Source organism: Neoarius graeffei, chromosome 10 (assembly GCF_027579695.1).
Source record: "Neoarius graeffei isolate fNeoGra1 chromosome 10, fNeoGra1.pri, whole genome shotgun sequence".
Lineage (NCBI taxonomy): Eukaryota > Metazoa > Chordata > Actinopteri > Siluriformes > Ariidae > Neoarius > Neoarius graeffei.
In genome coordinates, this window is record NC_083578.1 from 23,951,466 (window position 1) to 23,974,107 (window position 22,642).

The 22,642-nt window shown below is 42.4% G+C and overlaps 1 protein-coding gene across 4 annotated transcripts in view; it reads right to left on the reverse strand.

Moving 5' to 3' along the window:
* wu:fl23c11 (interleukin-17 receptor C) overlaps positions 1–22,642 on the reverse strand; it is a 62,295-nt gene that overhangs the window by 35,125 nt on the left and 4,528 nt on the right. For all 4 annotated transcript variants that reach the window (XM_060931587.1, XM_060931586.1, XM_060931584.1 and 1 more), the window contains exon 2: positions 13,147–13,431. In XM_060931587.1, coding sequence (XP_060787570.1) covers positions 13,147–13,257 — 111 coding nt within the window. In that variant the 5' untranslated portion in view covers positions 13,258–13,431. The remainder of the gene's footprint in view (positions 1–13,146; positions 13,432–22,642) is intronic.

A 22,642-nucleotide genomic window follows, 5' to 3' on the forward strand; every position in this document is an offset into this window, starting at 1 on the left:
ACGGCCTAACAAAAAAATCGGATTTCACAACAAATCGGATATGGGCTGTTTCAGGTTGCAGTCTGAACGTAGTCTAAGAGTGTCCTTTAGGCCCTGGTCATACTACAGCTCGCGATGGGTTTGCGAATACTTGGCGATGAAAAATTAGTAGCATCGCCACCAATCGTGTGATGCATGTTGAATGTTCTCTAAGCTTTGCAAGTTGCTTGTTGGTGTGTCTCCACCTCATGAGTTGCCGAAAACAAACTAAGCGGCGAATACTCGCAGATGAGTTTGGGAATATTTCTGAAGCTTGGGGAACCTTCACCGAGCCTCGAGATGTATTTATCTCAAATCCATATCCCCGATGCTCACAGGGGCTTCGTCGACACAGCAGCGAGGCATAGCCTAACCTTCACCGAGACTTCAAAAGTGCATTTACATTCAGCGAGCCTTCGCCAAGGTTCATAATTGGTTGGGTGAAGGGTTCATGCATATTCGGCAAATGTTTGGTGACGGTTAGGTGACGCATTTGTTGATCGTCACTGATCGGTTACGATTACGCATTTTCCATCCAAGATGGCACCGCGGACGGCTACCTCGGGACTTCGCTCTCTCGTACTTTCTATGTTTTGTGTAATTGTTGTGTTAATTCTTCTTCATGCTTTCACGGAAAGCTGCTGCGCCGAGGTTTTTTTTAAATGTTTCCACATAGTGCTCCTGATAGTAGCATAATGTGGAGGTGTTTTTTTCCTCTCATCTCGCATTGCTCTGCCTCTCCTCCCCTGACTCGTCTTGTCTGAGAGACCCTTTCTGCATTGTTCTTCAAATCATAATTCATGGATTTGATAAACTGGTCTCTTCACGCAATTGACACAATCTTCTCGATGAGAAGCCTGGGTTTGGGGGAACCAGCCTGTCCTGCCAGAACGTTCACAGCTGGATATACGATGGACGCTTGGGAGAAGTGTCGTGTCGTGTGCCTGGCGGTTCTTTCTGTGGAGGACATTGAGGATATTTACCTATTCGGAACCATGATCACAGGACTTTTCCTGATTGGACTAGGCATTGCCCTGGTGTATCGAGGAAATCAGAAAATGGTGACACCTGTTCAAAGCCCCATAAAGCTGCCCGACATGATTGAAGCGGTGGGCAGAGCTGTCGGCACTCAGACTGTGGCTATTTAAAAACTTGAGCCGCTCGGTGGATTCCATATTGGAGAAGTTGATGGCTTTGCAGAGAGATCTGGATCATTTTAGTGACCAGAATGGACGAGCGGGGTAGTCTGCCACGTCTACCCGTTTCAAGCCTAAACAAATTCCAATCTTATCTTCGGCTCTCCCAGCCAGCACTGCCTCAAGGTCGTTGCTGGAGCAACAATCTTCCCCTGAAGATCACTGCAGTTAGACTCTCTCTCTGTATTTCCTATTATTTCCTATTATTCCCTACTATTGCACCATTCCTGTGTTTTGTTTGTTTGTTCATTTTGTGTGTACGCTTTTATCTGTGTTGTACTATGAAAGCTAAGTGGTACCGGAGTCAAATTCCTCGTGTGTGTTCGCATACCCGGCAATAAAAGTGTTTCTGATTCTGATTGTTGAAATCTATTGAGCAAGGCATCAGCGATCATCCTCCTGCCAGACGCCGGTACGTACAAAACCCTCAAGCATGCATCCTCGGAAAAATGCCAAGTCTCCTCAAAAGAAAAGGGCCAAGCGTTCACCTGCTGTGTGACCGCAACTTTTAGCTCGCCTGTACAAAGTACACATCGCCAGGCATCGCCACCAAAATGCCTCATTTTCATCAATAACCCATCGCAAAGCATCGTGAGCTGTAGTGTGAGCTGTAGTGTGACCATAGCCTTGGAGGGGACCAAATAAAGAAAATATTTTGTAAGAATGACACAGCATCCTAAGTTACTTATACCTCAACTGTCAAACGTTATAAAGGAAGCTTGGCATTACAGAAAGATGGGGTCTTTACTTATAAGACTTGCTGAAAATTCACAGCGTTAAATCCTACAAAGTGGAACCTGTCTCATGGCTTGTACATGGGGCCCCAAATATTTGTTTTGCACTGATGTATCCAAGAACATATTACAGGGTTTTTTTCTAGAAAAATTTAGTATGAGGGCGCTCACCATGGTGAGGGAGCGAAGCGGGGGGGGGGGGATGATGGTGCCGGTTGCCCCCCCCGCCGTGCAAAGCCTTTGAAAAATGCTACAATGGGACATTGAGGCTATCTGAGAGGGACATTGTAACAAATTGTCTGTCAACATTGAAAAAGAAAGAAGTAATCTTCTTCTGCCCCAGGCAGTCTTTGGCTTTCTTCCATTTCGTGCTGCTGGATGACATCTTTAAATGCCCAAGTGTCAACAAAAACAACTCGCGAACTACTTCTGTCAAAAGCTCCCACGCCGGTAGGTGAAAGGTCATTCAGTCTCGAGAAATCTCGCTCTACAAGTCAGCTGACCTTGTATGTAACCCATGTCAAATCTCGCGAGAGCAGCCGCGACAAGTAAACAACTAAACAACATGGCGCCTCGGTCTGGAAAACGCCAATTCGGATTGTTTTTGCACCGTTTGGCGGTGTATCTACTATGATTGGAATATTTTTGGAGCAATTATAACGTATTTGATGATCAGACACATTGTCACGTAGTGTTGCTGGGATGTTTTCACGGAGTCGGTAAGGGGGCGCACGCCGAGAGTAAGAGGGCGCAGCGCCCCTGTTCCCCCGTTTAGACGAAAGCCTGTATTATATACCTTACCCATATTTGGCAGATCGATTGGATACAGTAAGTGCTGCACCTCTAAATCTTTATGTATCAGTAGGGGAGTAAGCATTTAATATGTCTTAATGAACTCAGATCCTCACTTGGTTCTAATATGGAGCAGCTGACATCTGAGAGGAAGTTCATGCTTAAACTCCATGCTCTCGAGCTACTTTACAACTGTGCCGATTCCAAGCTCCTTTACCACTGGCCTCTCTGCGACAGCTACATTCTCAAATGTACAACAAGCATGATACAGCCTTACAACGCAACACGCTAGCTAAAGATTCACTGGCACTTACAATTTAGTCCAGTGAAGGCTTAATTATTTGGGGCATCAAACTGGGTTTGCTGGAGCACAAAGTTCTACAGATTGTTTGGGAAACATGACTGCATATGAGAAACGCATGACACCACCCATCAATATTTGCCTTCAAAACCTGCTACACAATACCATTAGTTTTACAGGCAGCATAAACAAACAAACATCCAGTTACAAATGCACGGTTATGCTGAGTAATAATGAACTCATGCTAAACATAATTATGCTACACACGTTTCATTGTAGTATCCTACTAATATGTACACAACGCTAAGTAAACACAACACACCCAGGAGGAACTATGATTATAGCATGCTAGGGAACATATCAGCTTCTCCTGTGCCTCACCATCTGGTTCTCTTTAATGAACGTTCCTTAGCAACAGGCGTTTTATTTGTCATTTTACGTAACAGCAACACAAGTGTAAAACTGAATTTTAAAAAGCCAATATATCTTATCTCGTTCTCAAATGTTAGCAATAAAACCACTGCATATGTTTATAGACCTACAACCTACTTCACAAGGTTGGATCCTCCTGACAAACGTGTGCGCACAGGTACAAGTGTAAATAAGTGATGTTTGTGTGACAGATATTAGAACCACCATTTTGTTTCAGATGTACTAGAGCCACATACTTTTAATATATATATATATATATATATATATATATATATATATATATATATATATAGATATAGATATATATATAGATATATAGTGTGTGTGTGTGTGTGTGTTTTACTTTGTTTATCCCAGGCCAAAACGACCTGAACATTATTTATGTACAAACCCCATTTCCAGAAAAAGTTGGGATATTTTCCAAAATGCAATAAAAACAAAAATCTGTGATTTGTTAAACTCACATGAACCTTTATTTGACTGACAAAAGTATAAAGAAAAGATTTTCAAGAGTTTTACTGACCTACTTAATTGTAATTTGTAAATATAAGCAAAGTTAGAATTTGATGCCTGAAACACAGTCAAAAAAGTTGGGACAGAGGCAAAATAAGACTGAAAAGTTTATAGGATATTCAAGTAACACCATTTTGGAAGATTCCACAATAAGCAGGTTAATTGGTAACGGGTGAGAGTATCATGGTTGGGTATCAAATCAAATCAAGTTTATTTGTACAGCGCTTTTAACAATAAACATTGTCACAAAGCAGCTTTACAGAATTTGAACGACTTAAAACATGAGCTAATTTTATCCCTAATCTATCCCCAATGAGCAAGCCTGTGGCGACGGTGGCAAGGAAAAACTCCCTCAGACGACATGAGGAAGAAACCTCGAGAGGAACCAGACTCAAAAGGGAACCCATCCTCATTTGGGCAACAACAGACAGCCTGACTATAATATTAACAGTTTTAACAGGTGTAACCCTCAACTGTCCTCATGGGGCCGTCCTTCACAGGAGTGGGGCGATAAAACTCCGACCAGACACAGGGCACCAGGATGGATCAAGCAGGTCCGAGGGGCAGAAGAGGCCAGCATCTCAATCCCAGGATCAACATGTAACTCAGAGGGACAGATGGGGGGGGGGGGGGGGGGGATAAAAAGAGCAGCACCAAAGGCTCAGTCTTTGCAAGCAAGGATGGGTCATGGCTCACACCTTTGTGCCAAAATTTGTGGCAGAATTGGTGGTCAATACAAAAAGAACATTTCTCAATGCAAGACCGCAGAGAATTTAGGTCTTTCAAAATCTACAGGACATAAAATTGTGAAAAGATTCATGGAATTTGGAGACAGCTCAGTGTGGAAACCACTGTTGAATGTGTGTGATCTTCAAGCCCTCAGGCGGCACTGCCTGAGAAACCGTCATACTAACGTGACAAATATAGCCACATGAGCTCGGGAGTACTTGGGAAAACCATCATCACTTAACACAGTCTACCACTGCATCCAGAAATGCAACCTGAAACTGTATTACGCAAGGAAGAAGCCATTCATCAATTCTATGCAGAAATGCTGCCAATTTCTCTGGGCCTGAACTCATTTTAGATGGATTGAAAGACAATGGAAACGTGTGCTGTGGTCCGACGAGTCCACATTTCAGCTTGTTTCCAGGAAAACCGGACGCTGCATTCTCTGTGCCAAAGGTGAACACGACCATCCAATTTGTTATCAGAGAAAGGTGCAAAAGCCAGCATCTGTGATGGTACAGTGAGCATCAGTGCCCACGGCGTAGGTGAGTTGCATGTGTGTGAAGGTACCACTGACACTGAAGTATACACTGGGATTTTAGAGAAACATATTCATCAAGGCAATGTCTCTTCCCGGGAAGTCCATGCTTATTTGAGCAGGACAATGCCAGGCCTCATTCTGCACAGGCTACAACAGCATGGCTTCGGAGACAGAGTGCGTGTGCTTGACTGGCCGGCTGCCAGTCCAGATCTGTCTCCTATTTAGACTCTATGGTGCATCATGAAGAAGAGAATCAGACAACAGCAACCAGCAACTGTTGAGCAGTTGAAGTCTTGTATCAAGCAAAAATGAACAAAAATTCCAATTGTAAAACTGCAACAACAATTAGGCCGAATCCCATTTCACCCCTTGGACCAACCCCTTGGCCCTTCCCCTCCATTTTGCGCGTTCACGTGAAGGGGTAGGGGTATCCCAATCCCAGTTAACGCGGAGGGGTAGGGGAAGGGGTAGGGCTTCTGTACCCCTCCAAACGGAGATTTTCCTGGAGCTGACTCCGAACGAAGGGGTTTGAGTGATTTCCCACAATGCCATGCGGATTTCAGCGAGATTTCATGCGGATTTCAGAAAGATGGCGGTTCCCGCGGCGAAAGATTGTCATAAATGTATTTTCTCCATTATTTACGTGTTTTAAGTTGTTATCCAGAGGAAACATGCCGCTTGATTCGCTTTCGAGCTGAGAATGAGCAGCGATTTCTGAAATCCAAGCTGCTGCTAAAAAGCTTTGGGAGTGAGTATTGTTTTCGTTTGCTTGACTGCGTACGTTTTGTTCTGTTATTCTCGCTTTTATTGTTTACATGAGTGTTCTGACACCTCATTCTGTCGGATGTGGTGCACGAAGCGCCAAAGATATCCCATTCAGTGGTGTTAGTTAACAAATCACACCCTGCCAACAGAGATTTCTGGTTCTGCCTCTGGCTCTGACTGTAGCGGCTGGTCGCAGCCAATGACGCATTTGGTCGCGTTTTGCTAACGTAAACGCTGACGGAGGTACGCGATGACGTATGCGATCGTTGAAGGGCTATCCCAATACGTAAGGGTTGAATTTCAAGCCCTATCCCTTGTAGCTCAGTTTCAAGGGGAAGGGCCAAGGGGAAGGGGGAGGGGAAGGGGGAGGGGTAGAAATTAGAATTGGGCCTTATAGTATCCCGAGTTCCTAAATGATCAAAAAGTGTTAAAGTAACGGTGATGTAACACAATAGTAATAACACCTCTGTCCCAACTTTTTCTGAGTGTGTTGCAGGCATCAAATTCTAACTTCATTCATATTTACAAAACACAATTAAGTTGGGAGCGGCACGGTGGTGTAGTGGTTAGCGCTGTCACCTCACAGCAAGAAGGTCCGGGTTCGAGCCCCGTGGCCAGCGAGGGCCTTTCTGTGCGGAGTTTGCATGTTCTCCCCGTGTCCGCGTGGGTTTCCTCCGGGTGCTCCGGTTTCCCCCACAGTCCAAAGACATGCAGGTTAGGTTAACTGGTGACTCTAAATTGACCGTAGGTGTGAATGTGAGTGTGAATGGTTGTCTGTGTCTACGTGTCAACCCTGTGATGACCTGGCGACTTGTCCAGGGTGTACCCCGCCTTTCGCCCATAGTCAGCTGGGATAGGCTCCAGCTTGCCTGCGACCCTGTAGAACAGGATAAAGCGGCTAGAGATAATGAGATGAATGAGACAATTAAGTTGGTCAGTAAAACTATTGAAAATCTTTTCTCTGTACTTCTGTCAGTTAAATTAAGGTTCACGTGAATGAACAAATCACAGATTTTCGTTTTTATTGCATTTTGGAAAATATCCCAACTTTTCTGGAAATGGGGTTTGTAACATAAATATGACTTTAAAAACTGTTTTTAAAAAAAATCATGTGAAGTTTTATGGAATAATTTTACTGTTTTACATTTAGTAAGTAATTAAGCTGTCAATCTGACCCAAACAGACCACAAGAAAAAAAAAAGGAACTATGGGGAAAAAAATAAGGGAAGTATGTTATAAGACAGCAGATATCCTTCCAACACCAGGCCTTGGATTTTTCACATCAACCACCGTACAGGCAGCACTTTATAATTAACTGTGCCATCTTGAAATCATGTGACTTTTCTGACACAACAGAAAGTAAGTCACTACAGAGACTCTCAAATCGAACTGCTGCTATTCTGTCAACACACCTCGTCTTCCAGATGGTGATCCATCACCGTCACCATAGCTACGCCACACAGGAGCCTTAGCATTGGGTGTCAGGGTCCGCTGGGCTCATGAATAAGTAAAAAGCACGACTTCATCTTGTGTATCCTTATTCAGTAGCGCATAACTGTGTACCTGTCTGCTGTAAAATTCCACTTAATGAGAAATTTCTCCAGATAATTGTTTTTACACAAGAGAACATTATAATGAAGACTCACATTGTATACAACTTAAAATTTCGCTGTTATAGAAATCCCCATGTAAGCTATGCATGAATATTCTAGCTAAATTACACCTTTTATTGGTAATTGCTGGGATACCATATATTTTATCCAAGCAGTAAATAAGGCTACTAACTTTCATTCAGTTCAGAATAAGCAAAATATCAGCTTCGCTTTATTATTTTTCTTGTCGTTATTGTTCCTACAATCGCAGCAGTAACTACTTTGTAAAACAATGTGGTAGTGCAGGATCAAATATGACATTTAGACACCTAGTTGGATTTAAAAGCATTTGACCATCCAGCAGTTCAGATGAAGAGATAAAGATATGGCGGTAGAAAGTAAAGACGTTGCTGTGATTCATATTATTGGGGGAAAAAAGGAAGAATCATGTACAACTGAAATGCCTATATGAGTAGCACGCTGTGTGAGCACAATCGCTATCAGGCGCGTTAAAATATAAATAACTTTTCTAGAATTTCACCAAAACTCATTGAATTTTCAGCATTGTAAGAGAACTCCCTAAAGTATTATTCAGCAAAACCCCAGAATGATAGCACAAATCTAGAATTTTTAACAGAATTTTAGTTCTTAAAGGGATAGTTCGGGATTTTTGACATGAATCTGTATGGCATCCCCATCAATAGTGTCGTGCAAACACACTGACCTTACCCCTGACAGCATCCTGTGAGTCCAGTTCTTGTCCAGTTTTGGTCCAGACGAAAGTAGTCCGGCAAGTTTGTTGGGGTCACGAAAGTAAAACGTTTTTCGTCTCAAAACAGTACGTGTTCAAAAGAGTGATATATTTGCATCACAAAACCGTTGCCAAATAAAAAGTCAGACCTCGAAATCGCTTGGCACTATTTTCTCTCCCTTCTTATCACTGCGCGCTGCCGGCTTCATCCAGCTGCGGCTCCAGCTTCAAGGATAAACTGGAGCCGCATAAGTAGGAGTCCCGGCGGGTGGTTTGTATTCGATTCGTTTATATCCCGACCTTGTTAGCTGTCAGATTTATGTTCATGGACCCGGTAAGCTGGTAAATAATATTTCATTCTCATTATCTCTAGCCGCTTTATCCTGTTCTACAGGGTCGCAGGCAAGCTGGAGCCTATCCCAGCTGACTACGGGCGAAAGGCGGGGTACACCCTGGACAAGTCGCCAGGTCATCACAGGGCTGACACATAGACACAGACAACCATTCACACTCACATTCACACCTACGGTCAATTTAGGGTCACCAGTTAACCTAACCTGCATGTCTTTGGACTGTGGGGGAAACCGGAGCACCCGGAGGAAACCCACGCGGACACGGGGAGAACATGCAAACTCCACACAGAAAGGCCCTCGCCGGCCCCGGGGCTCGAACCCAGGACCTTCTTGCTGTGAGGCGACAGCGCTAACCACTACACCACCGTGCCGCCGTAAATAATATTTTTTTTTTTTTTTTTTCTTTACCAAATTCTAACAGAAAACGAGAGCGCCCGAAAGGGAAAGCTGAGCCGAGCCGCCTCACGGCTGTAATGCAAATTATTTATACAAATAGGAGTCATTCAGGATTCAGCCATGACACGGAGCAAAAACATGGCTGAATCCTGAATGACTCCTATTTGTATAAATAGGGCACTACATAGGCAGCAGTGGTAGTTTCTTTTTCCCATGGAAGCGCACTTGTATACTGAGGGGGAAAGCAATTTGCATTACAGCCATGAGGCGGCTCGGCTCAGCTTTCCCTTTCGGGCGCTCTCGTTTTCTGTTAGAATTTGGTAAAGAAAAAAAAAACCAATAAATATTATTTACCAGCTTACCGGGTCCATGAACATAAATCTGACAGCTAACAAGGTCGGGATATAAACGAATCGAATACAAACCACCCGCCGGGACTCCTACTTATGCGGCTCCAGCTTATCCTTGAAGCTGGAGCCGCAGCTGGATGAAGCCGGCAGCGCGCAGTGATAAGAAGGGAGAGAAAATAGTGCCAAGCGATTTCGAGGTCTGACTTTTTATTTGGCAACGGTTTTGTGATGCAAATATATCACTCTTTTGAACACGTACTGTTTTGAGACGAAAAACGTTTTACTTTCGTGACCCCAACAAACTTGCCAGACTACTTTCGTCTGGACCAAAACTGGATAAGAACTGGACTCACAGGATGCTGTCGGGGGTAAGTCAGTGTGTTTGCACGACACTATTGATGGGGATGCCATACAGATTCATGTCAAAAATCCCGAACTATCCCTTTAAAATTTAACGTCATTATGGACGTCACGCGTAACATGTGCACCCGTGAAAAATCACTTTGAATGCTGTTTTGAAAGTTTTGATCAAATATTCTCTATAATTAAAAAAAAAAAAAGCTAAAATATTATAAACACACAGTCTTTTAATGTATCAAAAAATAATTTTGATAAAGCAAGGAAATTCGGAAGAAAATTTGTTTTTTCTTTTGCTTGTTGTGTGCGTCACGCTACCAAAATCTAACTAACCCCTTCACGAACAATTCCAACTTTCATGGACTTGTAGCGCGAATAAACCTTTCAAAAAAATATATAATACTTCTGACCCAGTAAATTAGAATCCTGGTGATTTATATCCTCGTAGCTTCAGTAGATCTAGAGATTTAGTCGATTTAGTAAATCCCAAACGCTGTGAAACACGCCAGCCATCTATGGTGAGAAGTGCTGCTGTAGTTGCGAAACTCATTTCTCCCGCTTCCAACTAACTCCGTGACCCATACCAAAATAATGTCACGCTCATCACTTGAGGATGATTTATGCCAAGTTTCATGGAAAAACACAGTGAAATAAACTTGCTAGAAGCATTTTTCAAAACCCCAAACATTATGAAACATTTCTTGTCGGGTTTCAGGTTACAAATTTCGAGAATACAGAAATTGCGGCGCAAAAGTTTGCCACTAAACTCGCGAAAATACTCCATCCTAGCGAGTTTCACAACCGAACTAGGCTACGTGACGGTCCGTGACCACCCAGGAATGTTCTAGAAGGTACGCTTCTAGGCACGTACGATCGAGAAAGATGCCACGTGAAGGTAGTAAAGGTAGTATTTCCACTGTCTTATGACGTTTTTGCTTGTTTTAGCACGATAAACAATGCATTATGGGTAATCATTAAAATGCTGATTTCAAGGTTAAAATGGGTAAAAACAACTAATTTATACAGATATTGTAAAAATTGTGCCTAATAGTTATTTCAGTACATAAAATCAAAACCTGAATTTTTTTTTTTCCCCCATGTTACACCATTGTGCATCTATAGCATGCTATTCATCCGAACAGATCTCTATCATGTCTACATCAGTGTATCACCTCAAAAATCTGTATGATAATATTGCCATTATCTACAGTTACAACAGAAATGGACTATGATGCTGTACTTTTTTTTTTAAATATTTTTTTTGGGCTTTTTTCACCTTTATTGATAGGACAGTGTAGAGACAGGACAGGAAATGAGCGGGAAAGAGAGGCGGGAAGGGATCGGGAAATGACCTCGGGTCGGAATCGAACCCGGGTCCCCGGATTTATGGTATGGCGCCTTAGCCACCTGAGCCATGACGTCCCCCTATGATGCTGTACTGCAGCAGTGGTGGTGTAAACATGCTCTTATATCCGTCATTAGCATTACCATTCAAATAAACAAGCTTGAAACAGTTACCTGTATGTATACAGGGGGCTGCAAAAGTAGGTATACAGTAATGAAAAACAAAACGTTCACACAAAATGCTAGTATTAAATGAAACCTAGCACCACTATTATAATACTGGTCATACTGGAATAATCCTTACTGTATGCAAGACTGCACTTCTGCTGCTAATGACAGATGACAGATTCAGACAAAAAAAGCATAGCAACAAATTTATATTCAATGGTCTTTCTTTTCAGTACTAAATAAACCCTAAAATCTTCCCCCCCCCACAGGAGACTGAAGTTCAAAAAAAAAATTAATTTGCATTGTCAATTTTCAAGAAAGGAGCTCTTCAAGCAAAACACGTGTTACTGCTACAAACAGGTTACACGTTATGAAATGTGGCCATACTGTGTTTATTTCTGTTTTAATACAGTACAAATACCCCTTTCATAGACAGCGTGATCAACTCCGTATTCTTGTTTTGGCCTGTTTATGTAAAGTGGGAACAACACTAGTTTCTATCATGTACATGAAAATGTTTTGCTATTATTTCCGAGATGCTTTGCATGTGATTACGGTACGTTTGCGCGCACACAAGCACAAACAACAATGGCTGAACAACGAGGAGTGGCTTTTTGGGTGAAGAAGCATGCACTCTCTCAAACATGGACCATTTTTTTTATCATCTGAAGAGATCTGCATACCTGGTCTTTAAGCCAAACAAACATGGTATGTCGTTCCAACGAAATCTAAAACTAAATCTAGAACAAAACCTGAAATATTTAAATGTGTGCACAATTCCAGTACAATCCAGGACGATAGACATCTAAAAACCAAATAGGCATAAACTATAAAACAGAAGTGAATAGTCTTGTTGCTGAGTGAAACCTGTTTGACTGGGTGAATGTACAGATCAATAAAATCAAAAACACCACTGAATTTTACATACCATGAATTTAGAGTACGCAAAATTTCATGATAGAAAAACACAGAAGCGTTACGTTTAACTGCACTGTCATTTCAGAGGTTTTTATTGTATTGCATTTTATTTTAAAGTAAACACATGGATGCAAATATATTTTGCCTTTGTGCTGTCTTGGCATGCTGGAAATGTGTGTCATTTTGATTCTGAATCAACATATCAGGGCAGTGATTACATTACATGACTGCAAGGTTACGCTCTAATGGATTAACCTAAAAAATGAACAAATAAATGATTAAAAAAAATTAATCATTGTCATTTTCTTCTTTTGCTTTTTTTATTTTTATTTTTTACAGTACTGAGTCTCAATGGGAAAGTTGACCCTGATCAGTGGATGTTAATTACTTTTTACATGCATATAAATTTATGATAAACAAGCACTTTTTCGTTATTTCATGTTTAATGTTTATTTTTATTGGTTATTATTATTATTATTATTATTATTATTATTAATAGTAGTATGAGCATTAGTATTAGCATTATTATTATTGTTGATGATGACGTGATGCAATAATAATAACAACTAGACTTACTATACTTGTTACCTATTTATAAAAAAAAATCTTGACTAATTCAGTGTAATAGATGGATAATAAATGTGAACTAAATTTATAAACAGTATTAAAGGCGAGCAAACATTTTTACAAAATTAGATTAGATTAAATACGAATAAACAAAATATTTTCACAGAATTATATTTCTATAAACAAATAAATAGTGAAATGCAAATATTATTCCAAATAGCAATATAGGACATTTATGAATGATTTACAATTCATTTCTTGATTTGTGTATGGACTTGCGAATCTAATTTTAAGAATTTAAGAAGAAAACAATTTAAACAGGACCATACCTGGCTGCAGGTGAGCGCGTCTTCCTTAGTGAAGTTGAATAGCTCCAGGCTTTGTGTGTGAACGAGTGTGGTACAGAAGATCAGTGTAAGCCCGAGTGTGAGCAGCATCATGACAAGGCGCCGGAAATGATAGAACTGTAGCTATGACTCTGTATGAAGCAGTGGAAGACAGCTACCGGTACATATCTACAGGCACCCTCCTTCACCTCCCTGATGAGAGCGACGTCATGAGGAACACAAGAGCCGACAGGACACGCCACATGACATTCCAGTTGATACCTGAGACTGACAGAGAGAGAGAGAGAGAGAGAGAGAGAGAGAGAGAGAGAGATGGATGCATGGTATATGAGTAGACAGTGACACAGGAAAAACTGTACAAGGTGGGACACCTCAAAAATTCCTAATGGTGTCCCTGGATGCACACAAACACATAGGCGACTTGTCGATATTGTCTCGCTTTACTCCTATTTGGGGTAATCAACAGTTTATACCATGGGTGGCACGGTGGTGTAGTGGTTAGCGCTGTCGCCTCACAGCAAGAAGGTCCTGGGTTCGAGCCCCGGGGCCAGCGAGGGCCTTTCTGTGCGGAGTTTGCATGTTCTCCCCGTGTCCGCGTGGGTTTCCTCCGGGTGCTCCGGTTTCCCCCACAGTCCAAAGACATGCAGGTTAGGTTAACTGGTGACTCTAAATTGACCGTAGGTGTGAATGGTTGTCTGTGTCTATGTGTCAGCCCTGTGATGACCTGGCGACTTGTCCAGGGTGTACCCCGCCTTTCGCCCGTAGTCAGCTGGGATAGGCTCCAGCTTGCCTGCGACCCTGTAGAACAGGATAAAGCGGCTAGAGATAATGAGAACAGTTTATACCTGGTACAAAGGATGGAAGCTTTAGGTCAAAGAATCGAAAAAGCATTCAAAAAATTATGGATCTTTATAAAGATGGAATTTTGCTTAATTTCGACCAATTATGTCAAAGATATCAAATCCCTAAAAAACATTTCTTTAAATACTTACAGATGAAAAACGACGTCATCAAAATGTAAACAGATAATGTACAGTTGTGGTCAGAAATTTACATACAGTGGCATGAATGTCATCTTGGATATGAATGTCATGGCAATATTTGGGCTTTCAGTAATTTCTTTGAACTGTTCTTTTTCTGTGGCAGAATGTACAGCATACATCTTTAATTAAAAAAAAAACCCACTAGAATTTGGTGCACAAGTTTTAATTTTCTTTGGGTTTTCTGAAATCAGCACACAGTCAAAATTATACACACAAGGTCAAAAATTTACATCCGCTCAATTAGATTATTAATTCAGATGGTCTGATACTTCCAAAATGTCTCTTATCTTGCCAAGGCTGAGGTCTCTTAACTTCCTGTTAGTGATCATGATTGACTACAGCTGGTAGCTTCTCTGTGCCTTCAGAAAAAGGGTTTGTTTACAGCACTCATTGGATTGACCAACACACAGTAAAATGGGAAAGTCCAAGGAGCTCAGTGCAGATCTGAGAAAGAGGATCGCAGATATACACAACTCCGGAATGTCTCTTGGAGCCATTTCTAAACAACTGCTAATTCCAAGATCAGTTCAAACAATTGTATGCAAGTTATTGTGAAGTGTCGTCACAATAACTTAATAATTGGTTTGGAATGGTCAGGAACAACCTGGGAACCACCATGGCACAGCCCTGCCATGAACTGGAAGCTGATGGATCACGGTCTACAGTTCAAATCATCAAGGACTAAGAGGCTGCTATCCAAGAAATAACCCCCTGCTCCAAAATTGACACCTTCAAGCTTAACTAAAGTTTGATGCTGACCACATGGACAAAGAAAAAGCCTTCTGGAGGAAAGCTGTATGGTCAGATGAGACAAAGATTGAGTTGTTTGGCCACAATGACCACCATGTACAGAAGGACACCATGTACAGTAGGATCATCATGCTCTGGGGCTGTTTTGCTGCCAGTAGAACTGGTTCATTGCACAAAGTGGATGGAATAATGAAGGAGGACTACCTCAGAATTCTTCAGCATAAACCATCAGAAACTTGAACATGCCTTAGGACTTGGGAGTTACAACAGGACAATGAACCCAAACATTGGGCGGCACGGTGGTGTAGTGGTTCGCACTGTCGCCTCATGGCAAGAAGGTTCTGGGTTCGAGCCCAGCCACCGGCGGTGGCCTTTCTGTGTGGAGTTTGCATGTTCTCCCTGTGTCTGCGTGGGTTTCCTCCGGGTGCTCTGGTTTCCCCCACAGTTCAAAGACATGCAGTTAGGTTAACATGAGCTGAAGTGCCCTTGAGCAAGGTACCTGACCCCTGTTGTTCCCTGGGCACTGTAGTGTGGCTGCCCACTGCTCTGGGTGTGTGTGTGTGTATGTGTGTGTGTTCACTGCTTCAGATGGGTTAAATACAGAGGATGAATCTCACTGTGCTTGAAGTGTGCATGTGACAAATAAAGGTTTCTTTCTTTCAAACACGCATCAGAACCGGTTGTGGAGGATAAAGCAGGCTAACATCAAGCTTAAAACAAGTCCTGACTTCAACCCTATTGAAAATATATGGACCGTGCTTATAAGTCAAGCCCATGCCATGAAACAAAGCAAAAACAAATTTAATTGAACTCTACCAATTCTACCATGAAGAGTCATGAAATATCCAACCAGAATTCTGCCAGAAGCTTGTTCATGGTAAAGAAAAATGTTTGATCAAGGTGAATCTTGCAAAGAGACATTTTATCCAAATATTAGGTGTGCTGTATGTATATTTCTGACCCTGTATGTATAATTTTGACCCTGTATTGATTTCAGAAAACCCAAAGAAAATTAAAGCTTGTGCACCAAATACTAGTGTTTTTTTTTTTTTTTAATTAAAGATGCATGCTGTGGGGGCGTTGTGGCTCAGGTGGATGGGGCGCCGTGCCGTGGATCCGGGGACCCGGGTTCGATTCCGACCCGAGGTTGTTTCCCGATCCCTCCCTGTCTCTCTCTCCCGCTCGTTTCCTGTCTCTGCACTGTCCTATCCGGTGGAAGTGAAAAAAGCCCAAAAAATATCTTTAAAAAAAAAAAGATGTATGCTGTACATTCTGCCACAGAAAAAGAACAGTTCAAAGAAATTACTGAAAGCCCAAATATTGCCATGACATTCATGCTGCTGTACGTAAACTTCTGACCACAACTGCATATACCACCTTTATCAAAACTTGAGGAAATAACACTTGTAAATTTAAAAGGGAAGGGTCATATATTTAAATATTATAACTTAGGCCTATTGATTGCATATAGCACTGAAACAACACTTGATAAACTGAACGCCTGGAAAAGGGATATAAAAGAAAACACTGATGAGTTGGACTGAAATGATGCTTGTTTGAAAGCACAAAAACAGACCATAAATACAAGATTCAAATTATTCCAATATAAGTGGTTAATCAGAATGTACATAACTCCTGTCAAGTTACATCATATGCCTGCTAATACTCCAGATTTGTGCACTAAATGTTTGGATGAGAAAGGTACTCTCTTTCACTGTCTGGGGGATTGTCCAAAAATCCACAACTTCTGGAAGGATGTTGTAAAATGTTTGTCAGAGATGTTGAACACCAACGTCCCTTTAAATGCTAAACTCTGTATGCTTGGAATAGATCCAAAAGCCTTTGTATAAACCTGGAAACAAACTAAACTTCTGGACTTTGGACTTCTTTGAGCCAGGAGAGTTACTGCACTACGCTGGAAGAGTATGGACACACCATCAATGGGAACGTGGATAAAGGAGTTATCTGCCTGTATCGGGCTGGAGAGACTAATGGCCTCTGCATGCTCTTGCGACAAGGCTTTCGCAGATAGCTTTTCGCAGACAGTTGTGATTTATCGTTGAGCGGGGAGTAATAGGCGTGCGCGATGTTATTCGCCGTCACAGCGCAAGGGGGCGCGAAGTCGCTAGGAGTAGTTGGTGGGTGTGGTTAGTGGAGTGTTTATCCTCCGGTTACTTATAATGACTAGAACTGGAGTCGTATAGATGTACGTACTTCCTCACTTCCTCGATCAACCGCTCTTCGTGCTGCTCCATCTTCGCTTGTGTTTTTAAAAATGGCGGTCGTGAAAACAAACCAAACCGGGAAAGTAGGGAAGCGGAAGTGCGTGTACAGCGGATGTAGGAGTGGACCAATCAGAGCCCTCTTGTCTGCGACGCTGTCTGCGAGGCTTCTGCGGTGGTCACAAGTTTTGGGAGGTGCGCGCAGAGCGTCTGCAAAGGTGGGGGGGCTACGCAGACGCTGTCTGCGACACCATCTGCGAGGACTGGGTTGTCAGCATAAATTGGCCTAACTTGTATCATTAAGGGCAAGCAGAAGGACTTTATTCAGCTTTGGGAACCATACATGAACATTATTACAGATGGAAATATTGCTTTTACCTGAAAAAGAAATTGTAAAGTGGGAAAATAGAAAGGTGTGTATATAACATCTCATCTCATCATCTCTAGCCACTTTATCCTGTTCTACAGGGTCGCAGGCAAGCTGGAGCCTATCCCAGCTGACTACGGGTGAAAGGCGGGGTACACCCTGGACAAGTCGCCAGGTCATCACAGGGCTGACACATAAACACAGACAACCATTCACACTCACATTCACACCTACGCTCAATTTAGAGTCACCAGTTAACCTAACCTGCATGTCTTTGGACTGTGGGGGAAACCGGAGCACCCGGAGGAAACCCACGCAGACACGGGGAGAACATGCAAACTCCGCACAGAAAGGACCTCACCGGCCCCGGGGCTCGAACCCAGGACCTTCTTGCTGTGAGGCGACAGCGCTAACCACTACACCACCGTGCCACCCATGGGGAGATATATACACACACACACACACACACACACACACACACACAAAAATACAGTGACTTGTTTATGTACACAATTCACAGCTATGCAACAGCTGTACAGATGTATTTGGTGATACAGTAAGTGAGCTAAATTTTAACAGTGCAAACAATGCCACAAAAAGAAAAGATTCATGCCGTTGTCATGATTCGCTGTCATGCCGACCGAGGCTGTTGTGTTTCCCGCTTGTGGTCTCATCACTCGTCACTTCCGGAAGGGGCAGTGCTGAAGTAAGTAGCTCGACTACGTACCTCGATAGGATATACATGCACTAAGTAGCTCGGCTAAAATCGCATAATCTAGGTCGTGTAGCTCGATTGCGAGAACTCAAGTTCGGTTCGATTTCAGCCGAGCTAAGGTGTTTCCATGGCATTTCGAACTTCGATTTCAGTCGAGCGACGGCAGAAATTCGATTTTCTCTACGTGCATGTAAACGCACTGTGTGTCAGCCCTACGATAACCTGGCGACTTGTCCAGGGTGTACCCCGCCCGGGGCTCGAAATTCTTTTTTTTTTTTCACCAGCCAGCCGGACTAGTTACCTTCCAAAGTAACTCACCAAACAGAAAATCAACTTGCCAAAATTTGTTCATGGATGAATTTTACTTCTGTCAAAAATAACGCAAAAGAGAGTCGTTCCCATTGTTCATGACTAATGTGCATTTATTTCAAGACCCGAGTATTTTGATACTGTTGTTAAATACATAAATGAGAACAACACAGAGCACCATAATATAATATCAACAAATAATAATATATTGGAAAACTTGGCAACTTGGTGTACGAGTACTGAAAAATATATATACTTACTATCATGACTGTAGCACCCAAAATATGTCCAACATGCTTTCTGTATTTAACCATTTATGAGAGAGAAAGCATTAGGAGCTTCATATTGACTAGGAATCAACTTGAAAAAAATTAATTATTCCATAAAAATCATATCGCAGCCAAGGCCTACCCTGCTCCCACGTTTGCTTATAAGTCCTTTGTCGTTTCTCCTCTTCAGACCGAGGTCGCTTTGTCCCCGTCTCTGGCGGTTTCTGTACACCTTTCAGAAAATTCCACGTCACAACGTAGCTTTGGCAGATGTAGATGTAAACAACAACAAAAACACGTGTTTAAATGGGCGATAATGTGGCCACATCTATTGAATTTGATAACGTGATGTGGCAGCGGGGGCGTGGCCAAGCGTCGGTCTGTGAATGGAGGGCAGAGTCAGGGAAGGTAAGTGGTGGAATCATTGCACCTGATGGGGATTAACCTGTGTTTGTGTGTCTTCCCCAGTGACCGCGCCCTTTAAAAGGAGAGGAGAGCAGAGAAAGGGAGCTCTCTCTCCCCAACCAGAACACGCATGTGTGTGTGCGTGCGTGTGTGCACGTGCGCATGCGGCTGGGAAGTGATAAAAGGCTGAAAAGCTAGCAATAAATAGTTCATTGAGAACTCAGTTCTGGCCTGCCGTGCTTCTGTGCTCCACCCACCTGGTCCAATACTACACGTGATTACCACGATATTCAACGAGATGCGTTATATGCATGCCCAGTAGTGAAAAAACCGACAGCCTGATTCGTACACAATATGATTCGGAATTCTTCGGTAGTTTCCGTCCAGCCGATAAACACATCGATTAACACAGACACGGCACGTGCTTAATATGTGGCAGCTTTAGTTGACGGTGTGTCTGAATCTTTGCTTCATATATATTTTTAATTTTCAACTAGCCAGCCGGGCTGGCTAGTGACAGGAATTACCCGCCAAATGAAAAACTAGAAAAGCACTCAGAGAGCGCAGACCTCCGCCAAGAATCCTTTAAAAAAATCCGGGATCCAGAAGGTGATCCGGATCACCACCAAAATGTAATGGATTGTTACTTGTGCCCAGTCACACCTCCGGAAAAAATTTCAGAGCAATCCGTTCATAACTTTTTCCATAATGTTGCTAACAGACAAACCAACAAACAAACGCTACCGAAAACATAACCTTGGCGGAGGTAATTAAGTCGCCTCGGGCATCCGGACCACCGTGAATTTCGAGCCCTGCCGCCTCTCACCCATAGTCAGCTGGGATAGGTTCCAGCTTGCCTGCGACCCTGTAGAACAGGATAAAGCGGCTACAGATAATGGATGGATGGATACTGCAAAGGGGCTACGGACACTACAAGGTAGTCAGTTATAACTCCCAACTATTTTGCATTGTTTTTTCAAAGCATTTATTAGCTTATAAAGGATCCTTTTCATGTTCTGCTGAACTAACAATACTCAGGTCTACAATTTTTAAAAGCAATACTATCCCAATACTTTGTTTTAACTCTAGCGAGATTGGAATTCTCGGCATGTGGTGTTTTGAACTGTAATTAAATTTTCCAAATATGAAAAAACGTCCTTGTGTATTTGCTTCTGTGTCACATACAAATAATAATAAGTTAAATTTATATAGCGCCTTTCAAGAAACCCAAGGACGCTTTACAATTATAGACAAGGAAAAAAATTAAAAAATAAAAAATAAAAAAAATAAAAATAATAATAAATAATAATCAATAAAAAAATTTTAAAAAGTAAAAAGTAAAAAGTCCACCAAATAGGGGTCAGAATGTAATTCCCGTGGTGTAGCAGCCACAGTCCCACCAAAAGGCGCACAAAAACGAGTCCCACATCTCCAGCACCGCCGCCGTGATGCCATCAGCAACATCGCTCAAACACCATGCCATGGACCCACAAAGCGAGCAGAGAAGCTCCGCCACGCAGAGCGCTGGTGTGTCCCAAACCGCCTGCACAGCCGCTGCGACGCCACCGAGCAACATCGTTCGGAACATCACGCCAAGCACTAAAGCACAGAGCGCTGGACAACCATGATGTAAAATAAGCAACAGGCTCACTGCAGTCCACAGCTGGGAGCGCAGGCATCACCCACGGCGAACCAAGGCCTGGAGGGAACCGACGCCCAAAACTGGGTCTGGAGCTACACCACAACCGGTGGACAAAAACACTCAAACAAACATCAAACTACACAAACACACAGAAAAAATAAATAAATAAATGAAAATAGAAAAAGAAAATAAAAATAAAATTATAATTAAAAAAAAAAGCTCTGGTGAGAAGCGGCAGCCAGAACGCGCATGACGTACTCTCAGAGCCGGCCCGTGGCATAGGCAATATAGGCAAATGCTAAGGGCGCTGCGTCCATCCAGGGGCGCAGAAACGGGGGGAGAAAAATTATGACTTCCACTATTCTGAAAACGAGTCAGCATTATAATGTCTTAGCCTAATTTAATTGTACAGCAAAGCATGTAGTCAGGGTGCGATTTGTCAAAAAAAGCGGGGTGGGGTGGGGGTTGTTAATCATGAAACAATAAGCGCTCAACAGTGGTTCGCCCTGCCTATAGTGTGTCTTCGGGCGCGCACGTGCGCATCCGCGGCTATTCTCTGTTTTGGCCATTTAGCCTAAGTGCTGTTGGCTAAAGAGTGTTTTTGCATAACGTAGATAACTGACATAGATCTGTTGCTTGTTTTGAATATGGCTGCACTTGGAGCAGTCTGTCAGTGTCGTTGAGCAGTCTGGGCTGAAGTAAAGGTCTTTTATGCACCGAACAGGTTTCGCAGCAAGATATTCCAATGGTGCCTGGCACGTTTTTTTTTTTAATAAAACAAAGTTGCTTTGTTGATCTGTGTTCTCATTAAAATGACAGTTTAGCAGCTCATTCAAGCAACCATGTTGCGAAGAGCTTCCTGGAGGAAAATATAATAAAAGCGTTGAAAACAAGAAATCTCAGTGCGTCAAGACTGCAGGGAAACGAAACAAGCACTCAGATGTGTTCTCTTTACCAGCGCCGGCGATTGCTATAGGCGACCTAGTGTGCCCAGGGGCGCCAAGGGCGACCAAAACCCCACCAAAAAGGAGGGATGAGTTATTGAATGGAGATGTTACCAAGTGCATCAGTGGTGTACAGTGTTTTCAACCACTGTGCTGCCGAACTCTAGTACCGCGGAACACTAGTGTGCCGTCAGAGATCACCAAGTGTACCGTGGAAAATTATAGGATGACTGTATATTGTAAATATTGGCAACAGCGTTTTAGTTTCAGTCAACATTTTCTATTGGTGATGTGCCTTGAGATTTTTTCATTGAAAAAAGTGCGCCCTGGCCCATGAAAGGTTGAAAACCTTTTTTACAACACCTCTGATGCGGCTGGGGATGTAGAAATACGCGCTCGCTCCTTACCTCTGCTGTTACACTACCTGTGACAGTAGCTTCTGCTGAAAGAAGCTTTTCAAAATTAAAACTGATGAAGACATACTTAAGGTCAACAATGAGTCAAGAACGTCTGAATGGGCTTGCTCTGATGAGCATCAACCAAGAGATCTCAAGAGAAATATCATTTGATGATATTATCAAGGAATTTGCCATTAGGAAGACCAGACGAGTCCCATTGTAATGTTACTTCAATAACAAAGTACCCATAATAGCACTTTTGTTTGAAAATACAGCCCATTGATGTCTTAACAGGGTGCTTAAGTTTGCACAATTTAGAATTGTAGAATTTTTTATTCATTTAATTTGTTAATTCTTCAGAGATGACTTAACTTTTAATAGCAAAAAAGAAACTAAAAATAATTTCTTGTTTAT